General features: G+C 37.8%; 1 protein-coding gene across 1 annotated transcript; it reads left to right on the forward strand.

Moving 5' to 3' along the window:
• The first annotated feature begins 10,394 nt into the window (after positions 1-10,394).
• On the forward strand, positions 10,395-12,420 carry LOC143264863 (uncharacterized). Its single transcript, XM_076533841.1, has 3 exons — positions 10,395-10,748; positions 10,785-10,897; positions 12,255-12,420. The coding sequence occupies exons 1-3, from the start codon at positions 10,556-10,558 to the stop codon at positions 12,309-12,311; spliced, it is 363 nt and encodes a 120-aa protein (XP_076389956.1). The 5' UTR covers positions 10,395-10,555; the 3' UTR covers positions 12,312-12,420.
• Positions 12,421-21,236: the final 8,816 nt, after the last annotated feature.

Here is a 21,236-nt window from a genome sequence, read left to right on the forward strand (position 1 = left end):
TAAAAACATCATCGTCAATAATAGCGTCTTTCTACATTATTAGTGTATTCTAAGCATCATTCCTATGGCTCCTTTCCCAAAAGTAGTTTTTTATTCATGGCAGTAATAGTTGTTGAATTCAATTATTTTTTAATTTGAGATGTAAACATTATTCCAAACGTTGTAGTTGGGAATGTCACATCCTATCAATTTGTTCCTAGAAAATAGGCTATTTTGGAATGGAAAGAAATATTTTCCTACCGTGGACTAACTTTTCCTCACTATTTTCCAAAACAAACGTGTCCACGAAGAAAAAGAATTAACAATGTAATACTCGCAATATTGGTTTTCGTGAACAGAGCGTCGCACAGTGTGTCGTTTGGCCAATCTAGCGGGACAAAACCCCTGCTTTAAAAAAATACTGATTATTTTTCGTTTTATTGGTTTTTTATTAATCAAAAACATGATATTTCATTACAAATTAATGATTATATATATTTGCTAAATTATTTTAAAGTCAAATGAACATAACAATAAAATAAACATACAAAATCTTTATTATATTTTTTAAAACATGAATAAATTTTTTAGTCAGCGTTGCTTTCGTGTGATACGTCTTCCGAGGAACTGGGATCGATTAATGGTTCTCCCAAGGATTGTTGTATTTCTATTATTATATTTTTCCGGACAGTTTGGAGAAGTTCGTAAATGTAAAATAAGCGGATCTGAAGAAATTAATAATCTGTTTAATAAATCCCTGTTAGTATCCATTCTTGAAGCCTTTCCGTTTTAATATATGTCTAAATAAAAATGGTAGATGTCAATGTTTGTCTGTAATGCCCTTTCAGGTTTATATTGCTTATAAGTCTAGCTTTCGACACAAGAAGTGGGAACGTTGTATAAAGTGGTATACTGTGTTAAAAGTCTACCTATATTGTGAAATAGAATTTAAATTATATGCTAACATTTGAAAAGGAATAAAATATCAATAAAATGCTATTTCAAAATATGACAAATGTAGAAATAATTCTGAATGATAGAAGATAACACTACATATACTCAAATATTAATATTGGATACTGGTACAACACAATTGTCAAAAATCGCAAGTGCGGAAAAAGTGCTCGTAGAAGCAGTTGCGTCAAACAATATCTTCAGATGCTATTAACAGATCATTGCATATTGTTTTTTACATTAACATTGATATTTTCTCATAAAATGGACATTCTACTATCGATACATAATGTCAGTGAACGTATCTGTGTAAGTTGTGTGGCGGACCGCCGCCGAAAATTCTCGACGCGCGCGAACGCTCGCTATGCGGCACGAGCGTAAAAGAACATTCGCGACGAGGCGCGTGCGGCGAGGCGCCCGCGAGAACGTTCGCGAGCCAGAACGTTCGCGAAAAACAATCGACTATATAAATCGGCCGGTTCGCGATCAATCAATCAGTCGATGTCCAGCTCGTACTCCGAAAGCTTCGAAGTTCAACAACGCGCGTTTACATATCTCTTGTACAAAGTCTAATTTTATAGTGTATTAGTTTATAGTTCCTAGTTCTTAGTTTATTACTATCACTCTAGTCTGTAAATAGTTAAGTGTTTAGTTTAATAAAATAGTTTAAGTTATTTAACCGTGTATTCGAACCACGCAACCACTTCAGTTGCAAAATTGATTTTTGTCCCGCTAGATTGGCCAAACGACATTATGCGTCGACCAGAACATGCACCCTTCTGCCGTATCTAAGCTTATACCAGCTGGTATTTAAAACTCTCAAAATACTGCGAAGAATTACACTTGTAGGTATTATGTGGGGGTAGATTTGGTAAAATTATTTCTTCACCACTTAAGAATCATAAGATTCTTTGATGAAGTGACCTATTTAGCCATTTGAACTGAAAGCCTGCGCAGGCAAGCAGGCATAGAGTTATAAATGAAATCTTAGCAGAGTCAATTGTGAGGTTAATTTTAACTAATGCAAAACTCAGCACTGATGGATTTAACTAATGCAAACTCAGCGCACCTTGCGTCTTTGTACATATTGTGCTGTTTCGAACTCAGTCCTGCCTTCCCGAAATGGAATTTACCAGTGTTGTTTGTCTTGCACGCCATATTTGTGCAAGTTGTTTGTGTTGTGTTATTTGGTTATTTATTACAATTGCATGTGCTTGTAGTTATTGTTGTCATGCCATTGTCCTTGTTACTCTGTCAGATATTCTGTATGTTTCCTTTATCTCAAAATTTCTTTCCTTGAAGATTCTTTTTAGACAAGGACCGGTAGTCTACATGACTTTTCTCTTACTGCATCTTACAGCACTTGCAGCAGCTTTGTTTTATATAGAATTTATAGAATGTTTATAATATTCAATCTATGCACTTATATACAGTAAAGACTGGATAACTGCAACAAAATCGGGACCCAAGCGTTGCAGTTATAGAGTCGAGGTGTCGATTTTATGTTTACATTTGGCTCGAGCCGAGCGCTGAACGTAGAAAAGGACAGAGACTGAAAGAGAGAGAGGTCCGAGGAAAGAAAACAATCGGCAGAGACGTATCGATGTGACAACACTAATGCAACAGTAAAATTTTTTTATTTTTTGGTTTTGCTAAATATTACTTTTACCAATGTAATTGTGAGATTCTCCTGATCAAAATAAGACCAAACACGGCATAATTTGAACAACATTTGTTTATGTAGCAATATTGTTTGTTTTTTCGAGTGTATTGAGGTGCAATTTTATATGGAACCAAAAGACCATTATTCACCCGACTTTACTAAAAATTTAATTTTTAATAGCCTCTCACGTTCGCTCTCTGTCCTTTCCTACATTTAGCGGTCGACGCGAGCCAAATGTAAACAAAGAATCGACACCTCGACTCGATAACTGCAACACTTGTTCCCGATTTTGTTGCAGTTATCGAGTCGAGGTGTCGATTCTTAACTTTTAAATAGCCTCTCTCGTTCGCTCTCTGTCCTTTCCTACGTTTAGCGGTCGCCGTGAGTCAAATGTAAACAAAGAATCGACACCTCGACTTGATAACTGCAACAAAATCGGGAACAAGCGTTGCAGTTATCGAGTCGAGGTGTCGATTCCTTGTTTACATTTGGCTCGCGTCGACCGCTAAACGTAGGAAAGGACAGAGAGCGAACGAGTGAGGCTGTTTAAAATTAAATTTTTAGAGAAGTCTGACGAGTAATAGTCTTTTGGTTCCATACAAAATCGCGCCTCCATACACTCGAAAAAACAAACAATATTACTACATAAACAAATGTTGTTCAAATTATGCCGTGTTTGGTCTTATTTTGATCAGGAGAATTTCACAATTACATTGGTAAAAGTAATATTTAGTAAAACCAAAAAATAAAAAAGTTTTACTGTTGCATTAGTGTTGTCACATCGATACGCCGGTTCGGATTACATTACATACGCTGCTCGCTCGTCAAGTGTCAAAATTCAAGGGGGATCCCCCTAAGTGGTGGGGATAGTAACGTTGCAGTTATCCAGTCCATCGTTTGTCGCAGTTATCCAGTCTTTACTGTATTACGTGTTGTACTGAGTCCTTATGTTGCAATAACGGTCCTACATATATCTTTTTCAGATAATTTTTTAATTACCCCTAGTCAGAGGACAATTGAATATTATTATAGGTAAATGTCATCCACCTTGCTGAAAAACGCGGCTCTACTATTACAGGATTAGCTCCCATTTACTCTGTTATGCTCTCAAAATCTATTTCCTTATTTGCTTTTTAATTCAGTTTCCCTGCTGTTACATTGGCTTTGCAGCTGCTACGACTGTAAACATATCTGCGAAAATTGTCTAGTATGCTCTCGTAGCGCGAATTAGGGCATATCTTTGGGCTTGCGTCATCAGTTTGAAGTGATGTGTGTTTTTTCAATAGTTCCATTTCACTTCACATGAAAATGCTCCGGTTCAGTATCGTCATGTTCTTGTAAAAAACGTTTTATACAAAAATTTGTCCGTGTGCTTTTGTAATACGTGATAATATATTCAACATTTTTTTTGCTTTTAGTCGTGATGCGGTGCATGTATAGAACTATATTGTACCGTGTACTGAAGAGAATCTTCGGGTATCGTATCATTGACGGTATTCTCATTAAATTTTGTTCAATTTTTACTGTTTATGTGTGCTTATCATCACAGAAGTCTCTCAGCAATACCACCTCTGATTTTGTGGAAGATACTTGTAACTTGTGCTTTAGGCATCATCCAAATATCCTCTTCCAAACATCCAGTCACTCGAGGTTCTCAAACATACTCAGTCACACATTAGATAATTATCATTCACACTCAACAATACCAGCGAGCACACAGCGAGAAGATTGTGAGACAGCGAGAATTGTAAGAAAAATCGGCGAATATGTTTATCCTAACCGAAAAATTACGAGGGGTAATCAACTTAACAAACCATATCCCTAAAATTTGGGGGCTCAGCTGAGATCTAAACGAAATATCAAATTGGGTGGGATAGTTCCAAGAGTGAATATGCAGCAGTTGAATTAGGGGTAAATTCAACTCGGTCAGTAATGGAAAAAAATTCATTTCAACGCGGGTAATCGGAATAAAGATTTGCAAAACCTTCATTCCAAGTTTTAGCGCGTAACATGGTAAATACAAGTTATTTTATGCTTTCTAAAAAGAATGAAGAATAAGTTCTCGAAAATTAATTTTGTTAACTATTATAATAAATCAAACTAATAAATTCACGTGTAAACTGAATTGGGACGGAAAATAAAAACTTAAAGAAGCAACACAGCTAAATATTTAATATACACAATATTTCTTCTACGACGTCCGATACCATAATGCGCTATCGTTAGTCCTTTTTGTAACATTCTTGAAGATTATAAACCGAAAAATCTTTATGTATATTTCATTTATATTATTGTACAGCATTTATTTTCGATTATCAACCATGATTTTCTCTTTATTTACCGACCACGTCGTTAAAATCATGATATACCATAGGAAGTTAGTTAAACTGTCGATAATTTGTATATTCTCTGCTTTACAAATATTAGAATCATTAAATAATTATTAGATCAATCAATATATACAAAGCTAATTAATAAAATATTGAGTTGAACTATTGATATTTGAATTCAGGTATCATTCATCAGGAGGGACAGGAAATATTTTTTCTAGTTAAAATGCTATTAAACTATCATTTTTATGTTAAAATTGTGGGATTGAAATGAACTTGACTCAAGGTTTAATTTGCTAAAATTAGTTTAATATTACAAACTATTCTTTTTAATATTATATACTATACTCTGTAACGAGGTATATTTTCATTTAGTTGCTTAGCTTTTTTTTATGCCTCGTTACGAGGACCCCCTGAATTGCCGGCCCCACTCCTCCGCCCAAGCGGACCCCGTCGCCGCTGGGGCAAGAATGAGTGAGGAAGAGTGCCTTGTGTCTTTTTAATTGCGCGCATATTTTTTTATTATTTTCATTCTTTTATACTCACTTGAACGCTACGTTTTTCTCTCCCCCCCCCCCCCCCCTAATCATCCTCCGCGTAAGCGACCGGCAGCCCGCCACCAGGAAAAACCAGGCCTGGGGACAAGCCACCCCCAACCGCCACCTCGAGAGGACCCCAGGACCTGGCCACAAAACGTCGTGGAATGGCCAATCTCCGACGCTGAAATCCTCGGGGTGGATTAGGAAGAAGCCAGCGAGCCGCCGCGACAAGAGTCACATTCGCCGAAGCCCCCCCCCCCCCCCTTAAATTTAAATTTTGCAGTTTGCCCAGTTTTGAGTCGCACGTCGTTTTTTCTGTTTTTTTTCTCTTTTGCTTCGCTTTTTATTTTATATAGTACGTGTTTTCCTTTGGTTTTGTATTGTGTGTGTGCCTTGTGTGAAGATTTATCGCCGCCGCCCAGAGATGGAAAGTACCAGACCACTACGCCCGAAAAAGGTAGGAATTACCTCCCTACCCCTTTATTGTTTTTTTGTTGTTCATTTGCACGTGAGCGAGGGTGATAGGATCCCTGGCCCCAGTGACGAGGACCCTACACGGAACGAAGTGAAGGAAGAAAGGAATTAATTAATTAATAAATAAATGAAGTGAATGAGATTAATAATAATAATAATATTAATTAATTAATAATTAACGAATAAATTATTATAAATAGTGAAGTGATTAGTAGATTAATAAATAAATAAATAATAAATAATAAATAATTAACAAATAGGCAACTAATTCGGTGTAGTGTTAGGAAAGTGTTGTGGGAGTGCAGTGACGTGCTGGGAGTGTTGCGGGTACAGGGGAATATACGTGACCACGTGCGCGAGTGCAGAGGAACAGCGCAAAGCGGGAAAATGGCGCAAAAGTGTTGAAAGAACTGCGGAAAACGCTCCAGCACTTTGGAAACTCCGAAGTCACAACGATGGTGGAGCAAAGGGGCCGCATTGAGAATATCCACCATGACGAACAAAGGAACGCTGCAAGCACTTGGAGAGCGGCCCTAAAGGGTGAAGCGAAAGGATGCAGCAACAAGCAAGACGGCGGAGGCATGGTGCGCTTTTCAAACGGCAAGAGGAGGGGAAGAAGCGAGAAGACAGCGAGAGGGAGAAGAGGAAGAGCAGGAGTGGAAGAAGCGGAGAAACAAATATAGACACGACCGATCAAACGACTCAAACCCGCAAGGGAGGAAACCGGTGTCAGCCTGGTCATAGCACCATTAGGGGGCACAAAACGGTGACCGACGGAGCGGGGGAGAGGAGGGAGAGAGGTCAAATTGAGCAGAGGATCCTTCTGATCAACTGTTGATTCAACTAGGGACCCAGTCGTCAGCCTGGTCATGGCACCATTAGGGGGCGACAATGGGGACCGAGTGGGATCGGCGGGAGAGAAGAAGGAGAAAACATAAGATACGATCGATCGAACGACTCAAACCTGCAAAGGAGGAAACCGGTGTCAGCCTGGTCATAGCACCATTAGGGGGCACAAAACGGAGACCGACGAAGCGGGGGAGAGGAGGGAGAGAGATCAAATCGAATCGAGCACCCTTCCGATCAACTGTTGATTCAGCAAGGAACCCAGTCGTCAGCCTGGTCATGGCACCATTAGGGGGCGACAACGGGGATCGAGTGGAATCGACAGGAGAGAGGAAGGAGAAATTTTTACCGAGAGCAATGGGCTCATGTAGCGTTGTGGAGGAAGACTGGGGCGAAATAGGTAAAACGCGGGGGAAAACTGACGAAAATGAAAGGGGCCAAAGGGTGTAAGGGAGGGGGAAACAGCGTGGAACACAAGGAATAGAAGCGTGAACCTTAAATACGAAGCGATCGAAAGCGGCGCGCGAAGACTAAATACGAAGCGATTAAGGGGCGAATAATATTAATCGCGAATGAGCGGGAAGGGAGGAGAAATTCCACGGCGGGAAGAAGGTTAAACGTAATGAAGCGACGCGCAAAATGAAAAGCAAACGATCGCGGATTGAAACTGTAGCGGTAAGCGCGCGGCGGTAATAGAAATAAGGGAAAACCCCACAATACCAAACGCTATATTCAAACGCTTTTATATTTCTCCTTCATTTAGAGTTAGATAATACAGCGTAAGATACAGGCATAGACAAAGTAGGGAAAGCGAGATAGAATATTAAATAAATATAGGCAAGGCAAGGAATAGTGGGGATGAGGTAATATTAATGACAGCGAAATAGACAGGGTATTAAGGTATGCATGGGGGTGGGGGGAAGGTTAAACTTTTTCTCGACTTTATTAGAAATAAGATTAAATAAAAAGAGCGGTGAAAGCAGAACTAAAGATAGAATTATTCCTAGGTGGGAAATGGTGGGGAGAGGTCGCGGTTTACCGTATGTTCGAGCCCACCGGGAGGCGGTGCCGAGGGGGCGTTACAAGGTCAGTAGGAGGTCAGCGCATTTTGCCCGGGAGCCTCCCCTAGATCTTGACGCAACCTCTGGGGCCAAGACCCTGTGGTTGAGAGCATCCATTCCCCACACATGGAACACATACGCGAGGGGTGGGAGGCGGGGGGAGGGAGGGCAGTCTTTCTTCCACAACTGCGAGCGATGGCCTAGACCAGGTGGACTATGCCGCATCCGGTAGGGAAGCCTGCCGGGTTGCCGCCACCCCCCGCCTTTGTGGCGGGGGCGGGAGACAGTTTTAGTGGGTATGCGTGGAAACCGTCTCTCTTCTAGGGGCGCCGGAAGCGTGAGTCTTTCCACACTACCTGAACTATCTTGTTGGCCAGGCTGACGTGCCGGGCCTGGGCGAGGTGAACGGTTGGCGACTTCGTGTCGCGTCCCGGAATCCGAGTCGAGGTTCGGGAGGCTGGTGTCTCAAAGCCAGTCTCAGGGAAGCCGGGGGCCTAGAGAAAAATTCCTTACAGCAGGCAATGGAGTCAGGTGATGTCTTTGGAACCCGCGGATTGGACTGGGCTCCGACTCTTGTGCGGTGGTGGATCTAAGACTCGAACACCTGAAGATATAAGCGGAAGCTCAGGACCGGCGGAGCGGCAAAAGGCCATGATGCTCAACTAGACAATAAACTGGGCTATCTTCCCAGGTGTCCGTAATAGGATTTCTGTCTTCCTCAAACAAAAAGAAAAAAAAAAGTGACGAGGACTGTCGGAGAGTAAAATCGAAACCGCCGGAAAAACAACATCGAAACGCTCGGAGGAAAGGAACGCGATGTCCTTGCCTCAGTAACAGAAAAAGACAGTCGCTACGGGTCTACGGTCGCGATCGGTCGAGCAATCTCGCCGTGTACCGGGTGATAAAAGTTTCTATATTTTTTCTCGCGACGACGATGATCCGCGGTTCGCGTTACTACTACTCGCGGGGCCCTGCCGGCAACAAACACACAATAGACATCGTTTACGACGACGCACACTGGCGAAAAACGGCGAAAACGTGGACAAAACTAATATCTTCGATTCTGAGATAAATTATTTAAATGTTTTTAGATAAAATGATTATATTAGTGTTACAAATTAATTTTTTGTGTTAAAAATCAAATGTTTATCTCGTAAACTATTTATCGAAATTAATTAAATCTTTCTGCATTTTAATCTTGAATGTTTGAACTATCATAATAATATTTTTTCCATTAACAAATTCATTTTTTAATATCAGAAATTGTAAATAAATTTTTATTTTTTAAATTGTTGAATAAACTTTAAGTATCTAATATGTAATATATATATGGATGAGGATATTGAAATCTACCTACAAAACAAGACCTTTTGCAAAGGTTAGCAACGACATATTTGAAAAACATCTGAAACCGCTGTTGTCGCACATGATACTAAGGCGCGCAGTGAACAAAAATGTGAATAACTTAGAAGACCGCAAATTACCGCAAGATATCGTTACAGATTCTTATTTAGGAAGCTTCCAGCTTTCATTTAAGCCTACTTGGTAGGTAAACCGAGATGGAATTCATAACTTTTACCTTACATAAACATTAAGTACGTTTATAGTTTATATCTCCATTGTCAGTTTATATCAATGTTAAAGATAAACATTTTGATGTGGAACCTACATAATTATTAGACTAAAATATCATCAAAAATGCCAATAAACCTGGATAAATATAATAGTTAAATAATAATTAAGAAATATTATGATAAACTTCATTGATCGTGGAGCATCCGGAATTGCTGTTGAAGCACGCGCTAATAGGGTGCGCGTATGCACAAAAATGTAGATAACTCAGAAGACCGCAAATTACCGCAAGATATTATTACAGATCCTTGTTCGGGAAGCTTCCAGCTTTCATTTAAATCTATTTGGTAAATGAACCGAGGTGAAGATCACAACTTTTTCCTTACATAAACATTAAATATGTCTATGGTTTATATCTCTTTCTATATCAGTGTTAAAAATAAACATTTTGTTGTGTAATTTGCACTATTATAATACTAAAGTATCATATAAAAAGCCGATATTAGTGAATAAACATAATATTTGAAAAACGATGAACAGCATTAAGTTAAACTTTACCCGGAGAAAATTGATTTTAAAAAATGTTCAACTTTGGTGGCTCATATCTTCGAAACGATAATAATAAAATCATTAAAACTGTGAAAACAGTATGCACAGATTCCTTATAAACTAGTTCCACTAAATAGATTTCAAGAATTACGATTTTCATTTTTTGAGTTTTGTCCACGTTTTCGTCGTTTTTCGCCACTGTGGAACGTTGAGAAACGATCGCGAGGCTTCGAGCAATCGAAGACTCGCGAAACGTTCGAATGCCGAAATTCGGGAATGTTCGATCGACAAGTAAATATAAGGGTGTGTCCGCGGTGCGAGAAGCTAAGAGAGAACAACGAGTGACGAGCGAGTGTGCGACGATTACGAATACGATCTTTGTTACGGTTACGATTACGGATTACGATTTACGGCTTACGAATTTACGAATTACGGATTTTTGGACTTTTAGACTTTTGGGCTTTTTGTACTTTTGTTGTTTGTGCGTGCGTGCGTGTATATTTTTGTAATTTTTCGTGTACTTTCCACTACTGTTTTATCGTGTTCTTTAATAAAGGTTTAGTTCTTGAAAATACTAATCCTACAAATATGACTCAACCAGAGTCTAATAATAAAGCCAACGTCAGTACCTTTGTGGTACAAACTAAAGGAAAATGCTATACTCGTGGGGAACCAGGTCACTACAGTAGACAATACACGAGATCACAGCAGCAGAGCAACCGAGGACGAGGTGCTCATTCCAGTCAAGGTCAACGAGGTCACCATAGAGGCTTCAATAGAGGTTTCAACAGAGGCTACAACAGAGGCAACAACAGAGGTGGAAACTACAGAGGTCAAGGTTGTCAACGAGGTAGAGGTCAAGGTCAACCCAGAGCTGAATCCTCAGGCGAACAACAGGGTGACTACTCATCCGAAGCATGGTTGACACAGGTCTGCAATCCAGAGGTAAATCAGGTAACTGCGTTAGAAAATAGTAGCGTAAACGTAGGTCAAATTGATTGGATTCTAGATAGTGGCTGTACAGACCACATTGTAAATAACGATAAATTCTTTGATAAATTCATTTGTTTAAAAGAGCCTGTTGAAGTAAAATTACCTGATGGTAAAAATTTGAAAGCTACTAAAATTGGAACCGTAAAATTACTCTTTAAAAATTATTACAACAAAAAACAAGTAGAAGTAAAAAATGTTTATTATGTTCAAGGCATTAGACAAAATATATTGAGTTTATCTAAAGTAACTGACAATTGTACAGTAGTAGCTAAACATGATAATGCAAAAATATATAATAAATATAGAGAATTAATAGCAGTTGCATATAAAAAGGATAACTTATATTTTATGAAAAGTTTTGTAACACGAAAAGACAGCAAACAAATGTATGTTAATTCAATTAAACTAACTGATAAAGAGAAATGGCATAGGGCACTTGGTCATGTAAATTTTCAATACTTAAATAAATTAGTAAAAAATAAATTAGTAGAAGGCCTGCCAGAAAAAATTGAAAATACAGAAATGAAATGTGCAAATTGTATTGAAAGTAAAATGTCTAATGTACCGTTTGAAAATAATAGAACGAAAACTACTGAAATTTTAGAATTAATTCACACAGACTTAAATGGTCCACATAATACAATCGGTTATGGTGGAGAGAAATACTTTGTTACCTGTGTTGATGATTACAGTAAGTGTACTAGAATCTTTTGCATTAAAAACAAATCAGAAACTGCCAGTTGTCTGAAAGAATATGTAAATTTAGTAGAGAATAAATTTCATAAAAGAGTAAAAAAGTTGCAATGTGATAATGGCAAAGAATACTTGAACCGCGAGATTTATGATTTTGTAAAGTCTAAAGGAATAGAGTTAGTAACATGTCCACCGTACGTTCATGAACTAAATGGAGTAGCGGAACGATACAATAGATCAGCTATGGACATAGGTAGATGCTTAATGCGTGAAGCGAAAATTCACAGACGTTATTGGCCCGAAATAATGAAAACTGTTGCTTATTTAAAGAATCGTACAATTGCAAATACAGCGGAAAACAAAACTCCTTATGAAATATTTTTTGGAATAAAACCTAATGTAGAAAACTTGAAAATTTATGGAAGTCGAGTCTTTGTAAGAGTTCCAGAAGCGTTGAGAAAAAGCAAATGGGATGATAAAGCCCAATTAGGTGTACTAGTAGGCTATCTAGAAAATGGTTATAAGGTTCTAGTCAACGGTAGAGTTATTCATGCTAGACATGTACAAGTAGTTGAAGAAAATACAAAAATTATCTGTTTAGAAAAACTTGATGATGAAAAGGATAGAGATTTGGAAAATAGCGAATCTGAAAACGTAGAAAATGTAATACTGAAAAAGGAATCTGAAACAAATGAATATGATGTAAATTCAAATCAAACAAAATCTCTTATCTCTACTCAGACCTTCGGGGAAAGTAGAGATGACGAATTAAACTTTGATATTGCAGAAAATAATGATTCAAGCTTAAAGATACAAAGAAAATCTAACAGAAAGAAAAGTCCTATAAATAGATATGGAAATCCTGTAACTCATTTTATATATATAAATTATATTGATGCAAATGTACCGAATACATTTGAGGAGGCGCTAAACTCAAATGAATATAAACAATGGAAAATTGCAATGGATTCCGAAATTAATAGTTTAAAGAAAAATAACACTTGGCAAATTGTTGAAAGACCAAAAGAAAAAAAGGTCATTGATGTAAAATGGGTGTACAAAAAGAAAAGCAATAATGTTTATAAAGCTAGATTAGTTGCTAGAGGTTTTCAACAAAAGGAATACATAGATAATGTTTATTCACCAGTAGGAAAAATGCAAACTTTGAAAATTTTATTGTCTTACCGAAGGGCTATGAAACTGGAGACAATAAAGTTTGTAAATTGCAAAAGGCACTCTATGGACTCAGAGAAAGCCCAAGAGCTTGGTATAATTGTTTCAATGAATACATGGAAAATTTAAACTTTGTTAGAAGCAACTATGATAATTGTCTGTACATGAATAATACAAGCAAGGATACAATATATATATTGGTATTTGTAGATGATCTCCTAATTTGTTGTAAAGATAAAATCAAAATAAATCAAGTCAAGGCTAGTTTAATGGAAAGATTTGCAATGAAGGACATGGGCAAAATTAGCCAATATATAGGCTAACTTCATTAGGAGAGTACTATGCTCAATCCCAAGAAAGACTAATTAACAAGAGGACATCAGGGTCGACGGCAAACGGATTTTCCTGAAACTTGCACTGTTTAAAGATCACGTATCTAAACTTAATTAGGCAAAGCAGTAGCGTGCGCTTCTCAAGATTTTCCGAGAAAATTGCATTGAGAAATTGTGTTACTCTCTCGTAAAGAGTTCGCGTTAACGACAGGTTAAGCAGCAGAGTGGCTAAGGGCGTAAGGGCGTAGGTATTAATTTGAGGTGAAGGGTGAATGAATCGTAGACGGATTAACTATAACAAGAACTTTATTCAATGAAATGCGCGTGGTGTTCGAGAATCTAAATGTGACCGTACGAAACGAAGTCGGTTATGAGAATGACTTTTCCGTTGCCTCTTGAGCCTACCCCCGCAAGCATGGGGGAAAACTCAAGAGGAGAAATCCCGTAAACAAACGACGACGAAACATCATCTGGTCGGCGAAAGTTTTATTGTCTCCGGTACCTGGACATTTCACAGGCCCGGAAACGTCGACTTTGTAGTGGCGAAAAAATCAACGCTGCACGCTACAAATTTATACCTACCTTAATTTTAAGTATAGTATTTATAAAATCTGCACCAATGAATAGTTATTTTTATTTTTTAAGCAGAATCTGCTATTAAAAATATGTTTGTTTTCTGCAATCATCGTTTGTCTGCAGGTCCGAAGTGATCATTGTTTGATCTGAAACGGCATATTCCACTTCGGTATACTATACAAGCGACGTTTTGGTTTTTCCAACATAAGTGGCGCATAGTATACGAGGTGTGACACAAAAGTAACGAGACTAGGTCTGTAACTTGAAAAAACAATGGAATTAGCAGCAATTGTTTTTGTGGCATTATCCCACATACCTCCTCTATCCATGTTGCCAATTTCGATTGAATCGGTCATACCATTTGGAAATATTGCGTTATTTAGTGAACACGTGCAACTGCATTCTGCCGGAGAAATGTCTAACGTAAAAACCGAACAGCGAATAAACATCAAGTTTCTTGTAAAATTTGTTGAAATCTATTGTAACATGTGATGAGACATGTATTTTTACCTATGACTCACAAAGTAAGCGCCACTCGATGCAATGGAAGTCTTCAGGATCCCCAAAATCCAAAAAAGAACGCATGTCAAAATCAAAATTCGACATTAATGGAATTGTAATGATTGAGTGGTTTCCCAGTGGTCAAACTGTTAACTAACACTATTACATTGAAATACTAAAAAGACTTCGTGAAAAAATTAGGAAAAAAAGGCCACAGTTGTGAAGCGATGGATGGCTGTTGCTCCGCGACAAAGCACCCGCTCACACGGCACTATATGTCAAGCAGTTTCTGACCAGCAAAATTATTATAGTGATAGGGAATCCTCCTTATTCGCCTGATTTGGCTTCATGCGACTTTTTTTATTTCCTAAAGTTAAATTTTGCTTAAAGGGAACCCATTTCACCTCAGTTGAAGAGGTTTAGGCAAAAACGGAGAATCGTCCGAAAGGACTTCCAAAAACCTCGTTCCAGAATTGTTACCACCAATAGCAGCGCCGAATGCATAAGTGTGAGAATGCTGAAGGGGACTACTTTGAAGGTGATAATGTCACAGAGAACTGATTCTGCAGGTACAATGATTTATTGGACTAATCTCGTTACTTTTGTGTCACACCTCGTATACGTTTAAGGGGTAACACTACTCTAGAGCCCGAAAAAGAGGCCTAACTTTGACAATTTATTTTGGAAGAACGACAAACGGAAAAGAATTTCTTTTCAGAGGGTTTATTTAGCACATATTGAACTACAAAAAAATATTTTTTTATTGTCAGTTTCGTATAAAATGGTGGCGACAGAGCCCATCGTCGGAAACACATTTTGGAAAAACACCGCCACGGGAGGACGGATTTCTCGCCATGTGTGAGTCCCGGAATAAAAAATAAAAAAAATTTAGAATCTGTATACCATTGGCTATAGAAGTACGTAGGGGTTTTTTGATTAATCAATTTTTGTGGAAGTTATGCGTTTTTTAAGGAATGAATCGACTTTTTGCATGAAAAATGAGCACTAAATTGTTTATAAAAAAAAAAGTTTACATTCAATCAAAAAACGGCTACGTACTTCGAAGGACAATATTGTTGTGCAGCTACTATAAAAATTTCAGTTCAATCCATGCGATAGTCACCGAGAAATCCGTCCTCCCAGTATGAAGAAACTGGTTTCGAGAAAAACGCGTTTGAAGTTTTATGAATATTTTAATCCTTAAATTCTCTATTTACCGCTAATCTGCAATGCTTGTACTATACATTTGGCTATCCAGATCAGTGTTTGCCACCTTCTCCAGCTTTCTGGATGCTCCTGTTTGTTTTGTAGGAAACAAGTAAGCTTATTATTTTAAATGATAACAATAATACGAAAGCGATGAATTGCAACATACCGCGCGAGTACTCAGTGCGCGCTCTGAGGCGCTGCGGCAAAATTGATAATTGAACCATTTAAAATCTGTTTTCCACTATAAATCAAACGGCATTCTGTTCGTAAGACCCTAAAGTATTGTTTTAGCAAAAAAAAAAAAAATCGACTTTCTGAAAATTCTAGAGTGGTGTTACCCCTTAACACAATTTTGAATGTATGAAGTTACTTTTTCTTTCAAATTTATATACCAGTTATGATGTGTTGGGAGTGTGACGTCGTGGATCCGCGGGTCGTGCCCGAATTGCGTGCTATGTAGACTAAGAGGGGGCTCGATAGTGCGTAGTGCAGATTCCGCTCGCAATCTGTCGAGATCTCGTTCCACGTTTTCTTGTATTAATATCTTTTATAATAAACCTTATTATTAACGACCAATGGCTTGATTCTTCGGACATTACAATTGGCGACGAGGATCGACGAAATAAGGATCTGGTGTGCAAGTGACGCAATCGAATAAAAGCGCGTAAAATATACGCACAAGCGTATTATCGTGCAGAACGCCACGGTCATCACTCGGGAAGGCGAGTCGCGAGCCGCATTTCGTTCCACGTGCGCAATTAAACATTATATTTACATAATAAAATTAGTAGGTCCAACCGATCAAAAAGCTAATACGCTGTAGTAAGGTGCAGTGAAATTAAATAATTAAATATATGTCAGAACAAAAAGGACTATCGTGGGTTCAGCAGCTTAATAAGAAACAAATTAAAGAACTAATTAAAAGGTGCATCGCATTCGTTGAAACCGACAAATTTGAAAATTTACGCGAGTTACTGACAGAAACAGTGAGAAAAGAAATAGCTGAAGAAAGAGCCAATACAAGTAATATAAATAATAAGCCGATCGACGAAGGGAAGGTCGACCTGAACAAAAGTACGTCCAGCAAGGCGGTTTACTGTCAAGTCGAAAACGAAGCAGAAAGTGACCTGGAGGACAACATGGCAAGCGAAGGTATCAGACTAGAATTTTGTTTACATAAAGACAACTGAGAGAATTTCGTGGAACGGTTAGAACTATACTTCATAGCTAAAGACATTAAAGCCGAAAAACAAGCCGCACATTTGTTGACACGTTTAGATGAAGAAGCGTTTGCTCTAATGAAGCAGTTAGTGCAACCAGACAGATTAAATTCTAAAACATTCGATGATCTAGTAAAAACAATGACTGAACATTTAAATCCAAAGCCATCGGAAATAATGGAAAGATGCAAATTTAATGTGGCTAAACAGGAACCGAGTGAATCAGTGGCTGAGTTTGCAGCAAGGTTAAAAAGGTTATCGTCACAGTGCAATTTTAGTGATATAAGAGTGGCACTCCGTGATCAATTTGTGAGTGGATTAAGAAATCACGATACTAAGGCAGCGCTGTTTCGAATAGACAAATTGGACTATGAAACGGCATTTAAAGAAGCCGTATCTCGGGAAGCTGCCGAGAAAAATGCAACGGATACATTAAAAGTACTGGAAAATAAAAGCGGCAAAAGTGAAATATACGCGTTTCAAAATTCTCGCAAGCCGAAAAATTGGAGCAACAGGAAAGGCAAATTCAAAATTACCGGAAGCCAGTTCAAAACAACAACATGCCAAGCAGCCAGGGGATTCGAAGAATGTTGTGTTATTACTGTGGGAAGCCAAATCACACGAACAGGCAGTGTAGATATCGAGACTGCATATGCCGCGGCTGCGGGAGAAAGGTCATATAGAGCGAGCGTGCCGAAAGAAGACCGTTGCCGGATCATCTCAAAACCAGCGCGACGTCAAGCTAATGCGAGAGGAGAACAAGACATCACTGGTTCCAGAATTGACTACACATCGCAATGAGTTCTACAACATCAAATCGAGCGATAAGTATGAGAGTATAATGTATGCGAGCGACAGAGACGCGCAACCGGTGCTTGTTGAATTGACCGTGAACGGGATTGAGTTGAAAATGGAATTAGACACAGGTACATACGTCACGATAATTTAGGAAATAATTTATAATGATTATTTTAAACGATTTAAAATAGTAAGATCCGATAGGAAATTCAAAGTATATGGCGGTAATATTTTGCAATCGATTCGTAAATTGCCGAATTTAACTGTTGAATTAAGAAATTAAAAAAAAGTATTAGAATGTTTTGTTTTACCCGGTACGGGACCGGCATTAATCGGCCGACAGTGACTACAAGCTTTCGATTTATGGCCCTTGAAATTGAGCGGGGTAAAGGAGAATCGTATAAATAAGATTGATATTGAAAGCGTTAAAAACTATTTTTAACCGACTTCGAAAAAGGAGGAGGTTACTCAATTCGATCAGTACATTTTTTTTTTTTTTTTTCCTATGTATGTTCGCCGATTACGCCTAACTGGGTGGACCCATCGGAATTAAACCTTTTGCATATGGAAGGTGCTGTCTCCCCATTGGTACCATTATCAAAAAATTTTTCATTTTTTAATTGCAAAGTGTTGTTATTGCAAAAAAACCGGCAACTTTTGAAATAAACTTTTCTCGATCTTAGTGCGCTTTTAATATCTTATCACGGACATGATTCTGAACAATTTTGTTCATATACAAATTTCGCGGAAAGCTTTTGTTTTCGAGATATTAGCGAAAAATTGTTATTAACTTTTGAAATCAACTTCGAACGATTTTAATGTCCTTCTAATACGTTATTAGTGGCATGATTCTGAACGAGTTTTTCCTTATGCATAATTGACGGAAAACTCTAGTTTTCGTGATATTAGCGAAAAACTATTGTTATTAATATTAATGGACCGCCCCGTGCTATGCACGGGAAAGACAAGAAAGAGCAATTACAATGCACTGTACCAAAACACTAACTAAGCTTTACCGCTCTGACACGCGACTTATACAGCAAGATGAGTTCACGTTGACGTTGGTGTATTATTCCCATTGCTTGGTACAGTCTCCATATCGTTCTAAAAATGCATCAATTTGATTTGTTAGAAAATTTGTTGCGCAGGATCTGCTATTATTTTACGGATACTTTTACCCTTGCGCAGTCCTAAACCGTAAGAGATACACATGCGCAGTAAATTTTTGCAACGAAAGTTAACAAAGAACAAATGAATGAAGCACCCTCAATCATGATGTAATTAGTTTGTACTTGTCCCTGAAAGAGTGTCCCTTTTTTTTTTCTATGCATGTTCGCCGGTTTTTTTCTAGGTGGGTGGTCCGATCGGAACAAAGCCTTTCGCATCTTGTAGAGTCTGACTCCCCATTGTTACCATTACCAAAAATTTATTCATTTTTTAGTTGCAAAGGATTATTGTTACAAAAAAGATTGAAAAACGAATATCCATGTTGTCTTTTACTTAATTATGCTCATGGCATTTACGCAGACAAACAAAAAAAAGCCCGGAAGAACTGTCTCACAGTATCCTATACAATTCACGCCATTCCACTAAAAAGTGTGAAATAAAATAATTTTCAGAAAAAAAATATACCGACTTCGAAATGCACTAAAAAGTATAAAATAATTTCTATTTCCTAATGAAGTAATTTCTATATCATTCAATCATACAATTACGTAACAGATATGAATGAAACATATTTACTCGTTAGGTAGTATATTAAATACATTTCAACTTTTTCGGAGGCGGCGCAAAATTAAAAATACCTCAGTAAACGTTGCCGCCAATAACCAGTTGATTGTGGTATGGTGTATTGGAAATTAATAAATCCTGAGAAAGAATACGTACCATTATAGATATATCTGGTAATATACGTAAATGTAACGACTGCATCTTCATTTCGCAACGTTTCTGATATAAATGAAATTGAATTGACTTCGTTCGCATGTGGAAGCCATGGATCTAAGAACCTATAAACGGAGCCTACGACGCGGGAATTACCAAATTTGCGGCAGATGGGCTCTATCTTTATAGTATATGCGGCGATCGAGTCTTTCCGTCGCATACTCTATGAATCTAGATAGACCATAGTTACATTCTATACACACTAACACCTACTTCGCGGCGTGCTGTCGAGTTATATGTATAGAAAAAAAATAGCTATACAAGCTTTGCCTATGTCCAAAGGTTGATATGTTCAAGAAAATCTTTTAATTTTGCGCCGCCTCCGAAAAGGTTGAAATGTATTTAATATTGTTAAGGTTATTTATTTAAACAAAAATAACAATGTTTATTTAATACAGAAAGAAACAAATAATATTTAACCGAACGCTTCGTACTTTTGAACTAGTCCTTGCTATCTGCTCTGCGCTCTCGCTGAGCCGGTATTTATATACACTAGGGTAACAAAAAAAACACTCTCCTTACTTCTTACATATAATAGAATCTATGGTGTTAAAGTTTTCAGTTTTATCGATATCTTTAACACTCCCCCTAAAACTTTACACACTTCACTTAACTTAATTACAAATGGTTTCATGTATTTTTATTTCCAGTTCACTTTTGCTTCTTAAACCTAATTTATTTCTTAATTCTAGAAATCGCGGTTTTGACAGAGCTTTCGTAAATACATCTGCTATCTGTTTTTCAGTTCGAATATACTTTACATTAATTTCGCCTTTTTCGTATAAATCGCGCACGAAGTGATATTTCACATCAATATGCTTACTTCGCTGATGGAATTCTGGATTTTTTATTAATTTTATCGCGCTTATGTTATCTACATAAAGTACATAATTCTCATCATTACCGCACTCAGTCAATATTTTTTTCAACCAGATGATTTCTTTGGCAGCTGATGCTGCACTGACATATTCAGCCTCAGTTGTAGACAACGCTACGGATTGTTGCCGTTTACTCTGCCATGTGACGGCCGCATTCGCGTATTTACATACTATACCCGAAGTCGATTTTCGATCCTTTTTGTCGCCTGCAAAATCCGCATCGCTATATGCTTCGAAAAACCCTGTCCTGCAATAAAGCAGACCTACATCTTTGCTTCCTATAAGATATCGCAGTATACGCTTAATTAATAGCCAATGTTCTTTGCTAGGATTTTCTAAAGCTCTTGCAGTTACATTAACGGCGTATCCTATATCTGGTCTACTAACTACTTGTAAGAACATCAAATTTCCAACAGCTTCTCGGTACGGTACATCGCAATTCTCTTTTTCGGACGTATTTGACTCCCATCCCGTATCAATTGGAGTAGAAACGCTGTTTGCGTTATTCAACTTAAACTTTCCTAAAATTTTCATAATATATTTACATTGACTTATAAAGATTGATCCGTCGTTTAATCTATTAATTTCTATTCCGAGAAAACTATTTACATTTTTTGTAGCTGTCGCTTTAAATCGTTGATTTAATTCATATAGGAATTGGTCCAACAGAAAGTCACGTGTAGCAGCTAGAAGTCCGTCATCTACATAGATGGCTAGAAGCAGTTTTTCACTATTCATACTATATATATAAAAACAGGGATCAGCTGTGCTTTGTTGAAAACCAAAATCTTTTAGGAATTTTGAAAAATATTCGGTCCAACATCGCGGTGCTTGTTTTAGCCCATATAAACTTTTCTGCAATTTGCATACCCTCGATGTCCCATCATCAAATCCTTCAGGTTGTTTCATATAAATATTTTCGTCTAATTTACCATATAAAAAGGCAGTTTTT

The sequence above is a fragment of the Megachile rotundata genome, chromosome 7 (assembly GCF_050947335.1).
Source record: "Megachile rotundata isolate GNS110a chromosome 7, iyMegRotu1, whole genome shotgun sequence".
NCBI classification, from domain to species: domain Eukaryota; kingdom Metazoa; phylum Arthropoda; class Insecta; order Hymenoptera; family Megachilidae; genus Megachile; species Megachile rotundata.